This window comes from Telopea speciosissima, chromosome 9 (assembly GCF_018873765.1).
Source record: "Telopea speciosissima isolate NSW1024214 ecotype Mountain lineage chromosome 9, Tspe_v1, whole genome shotgun sequence".
NCBI lineage: Eukaryota > Viridiplantae > Streptophyta > Magnoliopsida > Proteales > Proteaceae > Telopea > Telopea speciosissima.
In genome coordinates, this window is record NC_057924.1 from 23,604,555 (window position 1) to 23,616,923 (window position 12,369).

Sequence of the window (12,369 nt, forward strand, 5' to 3'; positions counted from 1 at the left end):
TTAGATATAATCACGTAATTAGCTGCCTTTTAATATTCAAAAAGGAGATTAAATAGGTTGCATAGCAACCGTTACAACCAAGTAGTTATCCTAATCCCACTATCCTAATCTCAAGTAGTTATCCTACCCTCACATACATACACTTATAACTTCTAAACTCATCTCATAACTTCTACCACCACTCCATCACTCCACGACTCAACCCACCTCTACTACTACTAAACAAATAAAATATAATAATAAATAAATTATCCCACATGCCACCTAAGCACCCACCTAAGCACGTAACAACTCCCTCCCTCTTAATTTCTGGTCTTGTCCTCAAGACCAAGTTTAAAGTTGGTGTTGCCTTGCATCGGTTTCTTCCCACGTGGCGTCCTCTTCCTCATAACAACCTTCGAGCAAGAACAATTTTTGCATCGATGTCCTGCACGAACCGTTCATTACGTTGTAACAAAGTCCCTTAGCCCGCCTTTCCTGCATCTCTCGTTGGTGAGATTCACGAACGGAAGAGGTTCAATGTCGGGGGAATGCTTTTCTCGCAAGTGATTGGTCACGGGCCTCATACAATCGAGCCAATCCAATAGCCGCAGATAAGGTTGTGGGGCGGCTAGCAAGGGCGTCAGCCTTGACTTGGTTGTTTAGTCCACTTACAAAAACTCACTTGCCGGTGTGGTGGAAGATGCCCCACCTTGGAGAGGAGTTTTTCAAACCGAGATTGATAGTCTCGCAAGCATGCCAAGTTGCCTGCAGCTTAGCGAGCTCCCCAAAGAAATCTTGAAAGGGGTCGGTCCGAATCTAGAATGCAATCCATCACAAAAGGTGCGCCAATCCAGCATTCTTTGATCTTGCTTAAATACCGGAACCACATCAGTGCGTCTCCTTCCAAGTGGAAAGAAGCTAATGCCACCCTCTCCTCCTCGGGTGTTTGGTGGAAGTTGAAAAAGCTGCTCCGCTCTACAAGTCCAACTTGTCGTATCTTCCTCTCCGTTGTACGCGGAAAGTCCAATTTGACTAACCTTGGAGTAAATGACTGCTGCGAGGTAGTAGCACGTGCCGGTGGGGTGAGAAGGGAAAATCGAGTTCCTCCTAGATTGGGCATTGGGATGCGTGACGTCTCCCCTACCTCCGTTCCGTTTGAAGAGCGATGGTGAAATCAATCTTTCAAACATCTCGCCGAGCTTGGTGAGCACCTGTTGTTGCCCATCAAGTTTGGTCAAGATTTGTCTTGCTGCCCATCATTGAGTGTACTTACGTCCTCTTCGAGTTTCTCCACTCGTTGCTCCATTCCCAGGCTTTGATACCATTTGGTATGTGCGAGGAGTTTCCTCCTCGCTATCTTGAAGATGAGAAGAAGGTGAGAAGAAATAGATAATAAGAGATGAATAAGGAGCGAATAGGCTGATTAGGAGGTGCCAAACCTCTTTCTCACAAGAGAAGTTAGATATAATCACGTAATTAGCTGCCTTTTAATATTCAAAAGGAGATTAAATAGGTTGCATAGCAACGTTACAACCAAGTAGTTATCCTAATCCCACTATCCTAATCTCAAGTAGTTATCCTACCCTCACATACATACACTTATAACTTCTAAACTCATCTCATAACTTCTACCACCACTCCATCACTCCACGACTCAACCCACCTCTACTACTACTAAACAAATAAAATATAATAATAAATAAATTATCCCACATGCCACCTAAGCACCCACCTAAGCACGTAACAGGGATTAAAAAAGGAATAATGGTATTAAATAGGAAAGGGAAATTGGGATTGGGATTTGCGGTGGGACTGATTGGGGTATTCGGGTAAGAGTGATTTGTAGACAATTGCAGCGGTGATAGCGATACGATGAAGACAACGGTGATTGCAAAGGCAAAGGGCTGCAATTACAACCTCAGGAAGGATAGCGCGATCAAGATCGGAAACCAGAAGCAGTAAGTGGAAGACAAAGATCGAAGAGGACCAAACCTTTAAGCTGATACCATGTAAAGTTTATGATATTAAACATAAACAATGGAAGAGAGTAAAGGAAGAAGAAGAACACAAGTTTTACGTGGTTCAGACCATAAGCCCTATGTCCACGGATCCAAGGCCTATACAGCCATATATTTCATCATGATCGAATGAAATTTACATCAATTGGCACCCAAATATATAGAGGGTGAATGCACAATTACAGGAGGCAAGTATAGTAGGATATTTTAGGGTATCACCAACAATCTTGGTGATCAAATCAGGAAACATATTTAGTAGAATATCTTAGATATGGGAGATAATTAGGGAAGCCTTATCACTAGCGAATCTTGGTGGTCCGGTCATAAACCCGGTCCACCCTTATCTTCAATATACACGTTAACACACATCTATCCCATTCAAGAAAAATCAGCATCCCTATAGGCATTTAAAATTTTCAAAGCTAAGGTTGACCTTAAAATGTGTAAGAAGATAAAGACAGTGAGGTCTGACTGAGGTGGAGAGTATTATAGTAGGCACGATGAAATAGGTCATAATCCTAAACCGAGGTGGAGAGTATTATGGTAGATACAATGAAACCGGTCGTAATTTTGGACAATTCGCTAAGTACTTACAAGATTGTGGTATAGATACACAGTACACTATGCCAGGCACTCTTGAACAAAACGGTGTCGAAGAAAGGCGAAATTGTACACTAATAAACATGGTGAGGAGTATGATATGTAAGTCTGCTTTACCATATTTTCTGTGGTGTGAAGCATTAAAAATTGCATTATATATCTTGAACGAGGTGCCAAGTAAATCAGTTCCAAAGACTCCACATGACTTGTGAAATGACATGAACTCAGTATTACTCATCTTCATGTTTGGGGATGTGTAACAAAGGTGAGATCCTATAACCCACAGATTAAGAAACGTGATCCTAGGACCATCAATTGACACTTTATTGGATATTCTGAGAGGTCAAGAGGTTAAAGATTTTATTGCCCGTCTCCAACGACCAAAGTTATTGAATTTAAGCGACCAATTTTCTTTAAGGATGATATGACCCATTCCAACCACTCATTCATGTAGTTTCACTTTTGAGGAGGAGCATGTTGGAGTACCAATACCTCATTTCTGACCATCCACTACTATTCGTACACCTATTGAGCAGGTGACTGATCCTGTCCAAGGACTTGTGGAGCCTATCATGGTTGAGCCTATGACTCTAATTATAGATCAGACCCATGTTGAGCTAGTAGTTGTAGAGGCACCATTGAGGAGGTCAGAGAAGATTCGCTGGTTCGCCATTTCTAGTGACTTTGTAATATATCTATAGGAGCATGAGTTTGACATTGGTATTAAGTTTGATCCTATTACGTTTCAGCATGCAGTTAATAATTCTCATTCTCTTCAATGGATGGATGCTATGCATGATGAGTTGAAATCATTGAAGGCTAATGTGATACCTAAGGGTAGCAGGCCTATTGGATGCAAGTTGATTTTCAAGACCAAAAGGGATGCTAGAGGTGAGATTGAGCACTACAAGGCCAAACTTGTGGCGAAAGGCTTCAGTTAGAAAGAAGGAATAACCAGTATCTATCAAAGATTCCCTTTCAAGATTATTATGGCGAGGGTTGCACATTTTGATTTAGAATTGCATCAGATAGATGTGAAGACTGTTTTCCTAAATAGGAATTTAGTGAAAGATGTTTACATGGAGCAACCTACTAGTTTCAAGACGGCTGAGATTGAGCACATGGTGTGTAAACTTAAGATATCTCTTTATGGTTTGAAATAAGCTTCCAGACAATGGTATTTGAAGTTTGATCAGGTTATAAATTCTCTTCGTTTCAAGGAGAATGTTGTTGATTAGTGTATATACCTTAAGGTCAGTGGTAAAAGATTTTTGTCTTTTTTGTTAGGGTAAATTACATGTTACCCCTGGTTTTCAATCGAAACTTAGATCACCCCCTGGTTTTTGAAAAAACTCAAATCACCCCCTCTACTGTAACGGTGTTAGTCTGCTGTTAGTTATTGATGTGAAAGGACTATTATACCCTTGTACTAAAACATTAGAATTAAATTTATAATACTACCCTTCCTTCATCTTCAACCTAAAATATCCCACCCCTTTGCTGCAACTCTGCTTTCAACACCTCCACCGCTACACCCGTCGGCACACTTCGTGAGAAAAAGTGAAGATTCAACGAACCAGCTTGAAGGAAAAATTGTTTACTCAAAAGATTTCATCTTTATGAAAGATTGATTAAATTGAAAGGGATTTGAATGAAAATTTTGTTGCAATTTGGTTGTGGTTTGTCTCTGGTTCAGGTATTTGTTAGTAATAGACATTATTTCCACTGTTTACACGATAGCTTAGGTTTTGCATCAAATTCACGAATTCTCTACTGGGAAGTACTTGTTTTCACAGTTGGGATTGAACTTTCTGGATTTTTTGGCAATCAGGTGAGCTTTTTCAAGTTCTAATCTTTTTTCTTTCTTCGATAATTAAAAGGTAAGTGTCAAAATTAGGAGAAGAGGGAAACCGAGCTCCCACATCGCAATCAAATAGAACCATCAAATTGAGTCTAAGAAAATTCAGGAATTTCAATGCTTGATGTGATTGATTATTCAAATAAATAACTGTTGATTGCAGGTCATTGCGTATCTGTTAGTGTCTACAACATCGTCGGCCGTTCCATTGACGGATTTGGTGAGAAAACAGAGAGATACATATTATTCAATTCCTAATTACAATTCTTTCTTTTTGTCTATATTGGTAAAAAAAAAACTAACTCCGGTAGAGATCCAACATGCAGGAGAAGAAGTTGCCAGCAAGAAATACTGAGAGATTGATATAGAGATAGAGAGAAGATTAAGAAGGCATAGAGACGAGGGACGATAAGAAGAAGACGAAGACCTTTTTTCTATTATTGGCAACGAAACAGGCGACACCCCTCGACACATTAGTTCTTGTTCTCATGTCCCAGAGAGGATCGAGGAGGAGTCACCATAACCGGTGGTGAAGGCTGAAGATTCAAGAGGGCAACGGTGAAGATTTAACAAAACTTCTGCCTTTTCTTCTCTCCGGTGAACTTTGCTTGAGATTGAGTTGCAAGTGTGAGGAAGAGGATGAATTTGGGGTTTTTTTAGTTACAAGGGTAAAATAGTAACTCAACATTGGTCAAGGGTAGTTTAGGGATTTAAATTTATTGAACTGGTTGACATCATCACTTAATAGCATAAAACTAACATTAGGGACTAATATATCATATTGGGGTCTAAACCAGGGGTGATTTGAGTTTTTTTAAAAACCAGGGGTGATCTGAGTTTCGATTGAAAACCAGGGGGTGACTTGTAATTTACCTTTTTTGTTATATATGTAGATGATATAATTCTGGCAAGTAATGACATAGGCATTCTGCATGAGACGAAAATGTTGCTGTCCAACCAATTTGATATGAAGAATCTTGGTGAAACATCCGATGTGGTGGGGATTGAAATTCTTCGTAACAGGTCATGTGGTGTTATTGGTTTATCACAGAAGGCTTAAATTGACAAAGTGTTGAAGCGGTTTAGCGTGAGTAATTGCTCTTCTTCGAAGGCACCGGTTATGAAGGGTGATAAATTCTTTAAGTCGGATTGCCCGAAGAATGATATTGAGCGTATTCAGATGAAAGACATTCCATATACTTCTACAGTTGGTAGTCTTATGTACGCTCAGATTTGCACTCAACCTGACATTGCTTTTCCCATTAGTGTACTCAATAGGAACTTAAGTGATCCAGGTTGAGCACACTGGATAGTGGCAAAGAAGGTCATGAGGTATCTTTAGGGTACTAGAGACCTTATTCTTACCTATAGGAGGATAGATGCACTTGAGGTAATCAGATATTCAGATTTTGACTACGATGGGTGTTCAGATGATTTGAAGTCGACATCGGGTTATATTTTTATGATGGCTGGAGATGCTGTATCATAGAAGAGTGTGAAGCAGATGCTTACTGCTTCTTCCACCATGCAGGTAGAGTTTAGGCCACAATTCAGGCTTTATGGTTAAAAAACTTTATTTCAGGGCTACAGGTAGTTGATTCTATTTCTATGCCATTGCGGATGTTTTGTGACAACTCTGCTGCAATGCATTTTTTGTAAACAATAAAAGCTCTTTTGGCTCAAAGCACATTGACATTAAATATCTTTTGGTTGGAGAGAAAGTTCAAGATTCACATAATCACTATTGAGCATATTTTTATAGATGCTATGATAGCAGATCCACTAACAGAAGGATTGGCTTAAAAGGTTTTTCAGGAGCATGTTACTCGTATGGGATTAGTTCAATCCTTGGATGTAGTTTGTTAGTGGGGGCACAATGTTTATTTATTGATGATTTAAATAATATCATTCTCTTATGCCTTGTTATTACTGTTTGTTGTTTATAGCCATATTATTTTTGTTATCTATATAGGTGTATATCATACTGTTGTGCCAAAGTTTGCTTAGAGAATACACATTTTACGCAAGTTAGTAGAGTCTCTTAGTTTAGGACTCAGGCTAATGTATAGGGACTTATGGATCCAGTCCCAATGAGTTTCTTGATAGAAGTGTATATAGTAAGCTTTTTTATGAAGCAACTAAATTTGATAGTCTTAGTGGTAGTTTGCCATGTGAAGAATGATTCCAGTGAGCTCTCAGTGATGGAGTAACTAGTGACTTCAGTTGGAAGTCGAGACTAATTTGGATTTGACATGTTCAATTATTGTGACATGCAATTTTCATTCCATTGCTTTGCACATGTGTAGCCCAAAAGTGGGTGAGAGTGTACACACTTTAACGTGTAGTGTCCAATGTCGACTTAAGATGTGATAACGCTTATGATTGGACGTTTGTGTTCTTGTTTGGCCCAAGGGTGTAATGTTTTAAGGTGAGCTACTTTCAATACTTCCTATTTATGTGACCACATTTTATCTAATCCAAGGTTGAAGCAATGTCATGTTATTGCCCAAGTGGGAGAATGTAATGTTATTTCATGTATGGACTTATACCAGTCATTGTGTACGTCAGAGTAAGGTTCTAAAACTCGGGTTTCGACTAGGTTTCGACCAGCCAGAAATCGAGTTCGTCTCGATTTCAATCATATCTCAGTAGAACATTGGTTTCGAGGCCTAAAAGTTGTTTTTTTGCCCTGATTCTTGTTGTGCTATCTATTTTTGACATTTTAAACCCAATTCATGCATTAGTTTCAGATAGAGAACACTAAAAATATTACTTGTGGTTTTGATCCAAGTTTTATACTGTATATTGTTTTTGGACATGGTATCGAATAAGGTTTAACCGGAACATAACTCTTTCAATATAAATGAGATTTAAGCAATCTTGGATTTGTTAGCTTTGTTTTGATAGCTTTCCAGCAAGTCCAAGATTGCTTAAATCTGATTTATATTAAAGGAGTTATGTACTGGTCAAACTTAATTTGGTGTGTGCGAATGCTGTCAAAATCAGTCTGAATGAAAATATTTTTTGGACATCAAAACAAATGAAAATTTTACCGCACTTTTGATTTTGAACAATGTTTTACCATATTAAGGTTTATGGAATTTTTAGATTTGAGAAAAACTCATCATTGAAAGTTAAAAATTACACCTATCATCAAAAATCCGATTTTTGTTCTTGAACTGGGGGGTTGACTTTTTTTTCTTTTGGAATTTGATTTTTTAATTATTTTTATTGGATTTAAATAGGGGGTATTTGCTTATTTATGAACGATATCTTAAGTAAATGAAATACAAATACAAAAACATTTATGAAATACAAATACAAAAAAGTTTATGAAATACAAATACAAAAATATTTACTTAAATGATAATTGACATAAATAAGTCTCTGTCTTGGTTTCTGGCATCAATATCTGTCTGTCCTAGTTTTGAGCCAAGTTTTTCAGTTTTGATGGACATATGTGTAGAAACCACCGAGAATATGGTTGAAACTGGTCGAAACCATTGAAACTCGGTCGAATCCAGGGACTTTATAAAATTTTCCTTCAACTCGTCTCGGAAACCTACAAAACTGAGTTAACTCGGTGGTTTCGACAGGTTTCGATCGAGTTTTTCTTCCATGCGTCAGAGTAATGGATGGATGTTGATTGGCAGGCTGGGTTGGATGAAGCTCAATATGAGAGTAATCTCCTAACGGGTATTGTGGGCTTCAGTTAACCGCTTTAAAGTGTAAAGACTAGTGGGCCTTTACAACTGGGACTTATTATGGGAGAGATCTACTTGTACTCTTTTTTTGGGTTAGTTCCTGCTTCACATCTATATAAAGGGAACAACACCCATTAGTTGCAACCAAGTGGTGAGTAGACAAGGCGGACAAGAGAGAAAGCCGTGGAGAACAAGAGAAGAAGAGAAAAACTAATGCTTGTGGAATTCGTCGTCAAATATGGATCCGACTACGGTTCCATTTAAATCTCCATTAATACTTATTATATGTGTTCATTGATCCAATATACTGATCCGTAGTATTTTCTTACAACAGGAACCCCACGCTACACGCGACGAAGTAGCGTTCTTCTCCCCTTATATTAAACTATTTAAATTGGATTTGATGGACACATAATCTAACGATTAACTTGTAATTGTATAGCAGTGGCTAATCGAATATTTGTATCACTAAATTCTTGGATGTTGCATCAAAACAACATTGCCTCGACGTCGCATTCCATGACTTGTGCTACTTACATCCATGCATAATCCATATGGATGGCTTACAAGAACAGGGCTTGGGGATTGAGTAACCATATTTCTACCCATAATATACAACCATCTAAAGTGACAATTGAGAAGATATGCATATTAGTAGTGTTTAGTTAATAGGGCAAGCTCTTAGAACTTGAACTAATGACCAAAGACTTGAGCTTAGAAGAATCAGTGGCAGCATTTGCTCTCCTTGTAATCAATTCCAAATTATTATCCAGACTTTGCTTCACCATACTGTTCATCAATTTCTTCCCTTTCCTGGTCTCAGTTTTGTTTAATGGCGAACCAATCATTATCCTTCCTGTTTGAGGCCCAGAATGTGCTCCAATTCTTGTTTGCCTTTCATCTTTAAACCATTGCAAAATTTTCAATGCTCTCTTCTGAGCCAGAGGACTACCCAACAAAGCAACTTCAAGAAGAACAGGAACAATTCCGAACTTTTTCATCTTATTTCTTTGAACTGAGCTTTGATGTGCTAAGATCATCACAATATAAGCAGCTAGTTCCTGGCATTTGGGTTTCTCTTCCCATGTCATAATCTCAATGAAGCTCTCCGGCACCATTGAATCATTTTCAATGGCTTTCTTACCCATCATGGTCACCACCAAATTCCCCAAAATTGCTAGGGCTTTCTCACAAGCATCTTTATCCAAGCATAAGCTCAGTAGAGTTGGTACTACACCATTAGAAACCAATGGTCCTATGCTGTCCAACATGGTAGAGAGATTGTATAGGGCCCCTAAGCAAGCTTCCTTGGCTTCCATTCCTACCTTTGAATTAAGGTTTCTAATGAGAAATGGAAGCATTTCTGATGAGGCAACGGAGAATTGAGTACTAGCAAGAGCAGAAATAGAAAGCAGAAGCATTGCAAATTCTCTTCGCAAAGACTCCTCTAGAGTATCGAGGTTGCGTTCTGGCAATTTTGAAAGAATCCCTGCTTCCACCATGAGAGCCTTGTTGCTGAAAATCAAGATTCAAGACAGAATTTCAAACAAATTTCAAACAAAGGTTGAAAATTGATATTAAGCAAGACTAAAAGATAGAGATTTGGATGATTTAGTTTGGTTTGGTTTGATTTGATAATTTAAAAGTGAAAGATTATATGAAGAACCATAAGAAGAAGATAAGATTGGTTGGGACGAGATTAGAGAAGTCAATGAGGCACTCAAAAACTAAATTTGTTTAAAGAGAGTAAAGGTCAACCGTTCCAATTTTCAAGATTGTCTACGGCTCCAATGGAATCTGAACTACCGCACTAATAAATCTGTAAGGTTTCTTACCTTATTTTTGTATTGTCAACTATAGAAGATAGAACCAACATGTGGCTTCTGGGACCTAGGTCGAGAATCCAGACCCCACATTAACGGAACCCCTTAAGATCCACAACTTTAATTATCTTGTCTCTAACAAAGTCTTAATATAATTGCTAAACTAAGTTGTGATCTCTTAACCCACCGTCCCTTCCAATCACCATGGAGTTCTGCAACACCCAAACGGATTTGGATCCTCTCCAACTAGTGGGGTGTTCAACTCTTCTCCAACCATCCATTCAACGGCTAGAGGACTTGAACACGCATCCCCACACCTGCCAACATCTAGGGAGACTCTAAGTTCTCCCGTCGTTGGATTGAGGGTTGGAGAAGAGTAGGAGTTGGAGTCGGAGTTTGAGAGGATCTTTTTTCCACATAGATGGATTTTCATCCTCAGGCAGTGCACCGCACTTAAGCATCCAACAGTTCACCCAACACTTAAGAGGATAAAAAGACGTCACTGCCCATATTTTATCATTGAATTCTTAAGTATGATGCACTTCACTTGAGAGGATAAATTTTTCGTACAGACATATCTCAGGGCTTCATCATTGAGGGTATTTCAGTCATTTTACCCACTACGAGTGGCTCATTGAAAGTTCGAAAACATTTCCGTAGGTGGTCCCTTTAGTGATTTGATAAATGGGTTAATCTAGGACGTTAGATTGGCACAAGTCCGACAGTATGAATAGCTCTGACACCAATCATATGGTTAAACAGGAAACATTCACGTGTTCAGTGCCCACACAATTGGTTGTTATTAGGCCCACCGCCCACGGCCCCACCAATTCAACCACCCCCGGGAAGAATAGGGGTGTTTTGGTCATTTGGAACTGCAAATCTCCGATACCTGGGTAAATTCCGGCGAAACCAAACTCTCACGACACTGGTCTGTGACGCTTCGTCCGGTAAAATTCAAAATCGTCAAAAACGAAATTTCAGTTCTCACAGGCTCACCGCCTATGCAAATCTCCGGCAACGGCGGCGGAGAATGAAAGTAACCGGCGATCATTGATTAAATAAGAAAATCAAATTACTACTAATAGACACAAGGTGCGTACTTGGTATCTTAGAATCACATCTCGAAAATATGCAAAATTCGAAAGTATAAAAGTAATTATCAGGGAGTAGAAGAATACTTACGTGTAAGTGCCATTAGCGAGCTCAATTAACGCCTGAATCGCGAGTAGCCGGCGATCCAACACGTCCGAGTCAAGCAACGATACGAGCGACGGTATGACGCCGAGTTCAGCGATCGATTTCCTAATCTTCAGATCCTCTGCAGCCAATCTCTTGATTTCTTTAGCCGCAGCATCTTTATCTTCCAAGCTTCCAAAGTGAAGTTGCTTTACGGATCTCTGCAACACAACCTGCAGGCCTTCCTCTGTTCGGCATGAGCCTTCGCTTCCCATAATCTTTGGTTCCTCTTTATTTTCTTCTTTTTCGGTTCTGACGTTATCGAATCGATCAGATGATCTGGAAAGCTTTCTAGCTGTCTTCAGTTGAAGAAAACGTCGGATGCGAGAGAAGAATCGGAGTTTCGTATAGGAATAGAACCAAGGAGTAGAATCAGACATGTTTGTTTGATCTTTGTGGAGGAGACAGAAACTACAATTTTTATGGATCGAACAATAAAGAAGAGAAATTAATAAATAAAAGTGAAACACATCCACACAGCGAGGGGCCGGAAGAGAGAGAGAGAGAGAGAGAGAGAGAGAGAGCGGGAAGGAAACAGGAGCAGAAGGCACATGCAGAACCAGAAACGTTATTTTTAAAATGAAAAAACCAGAGATTTTTTGACACACAGAATATGTCAATACCCGTCCAAAATGGAAGCAAACAGAGAGTCGCAGACACACTTCAACCATCTCTTCCCTACTCATATACCCAGTTTCAAACATTTTGGGTGAATAGCGTATTTTTAGGTTTAGTTTAGGAGGCATTGGCTGGACCGGATCTAAAACCCAAATACTCTGGTCCATGGTTCCGTAATCTTAGATCGAATCGGTATTGGCCTAGACCGATCCCAAATAATGATCGATCCTGTCCGGTATTAGTGGATTGTTCTCTGGATTGGTCAACTTGGTCGGGTCATCCGAGTCTTGGAATAGGATCAGTTGGTGTCAGTCATTACAATTGTAAAATGGTTCGTAATCTTAGCAAAATCCGAATTTTTGTCATTTTTTCTTGATACAGATCAATTTTGACCGATCCAAATTGGTATTGGCCATGTCCGATCCTAAGACCAATCCCAATATTACGAACCATGCTCCGATTGAGTTGAACCATTTCCATATAATTTTATTTTATTTTATATGTATCTTGGGTTAAGAACAAGTGAG

General features: G+C 39.2%; 1 protein-coding gene across 1 annotated transcript; it reads right to left on the reverse strand.

Annotated features, from left to right (window-relative positions):
- Positions 1-8,679: 8,679 nt before the first annotated feature.
- On the reverse strand, positions 8,680-11,712 carry LOC122639529 (U-box domain-containing protein 7). Its single transcript, XM_043832392.1, has 2 exons — positions 11,171-11,712; positions 8,680-9,677 (listed from the first exon to the last, which is right to left on the reverse strand). The coding sequence occupies exons 1-2, from the start codon at positions 11,602-11,604 to the stop codon at positions 8,828-8,830; spliced, it is 1,284 nt and encodes a 427-aa protein (XP_043688327.1). The 5' UTR covers positions 11,605-11,712; the 3' UTR covers positions 8,680-8,827.
- Between the last annotated feature and the right edge of the window lie 657 nt (positions 11,713-12,369).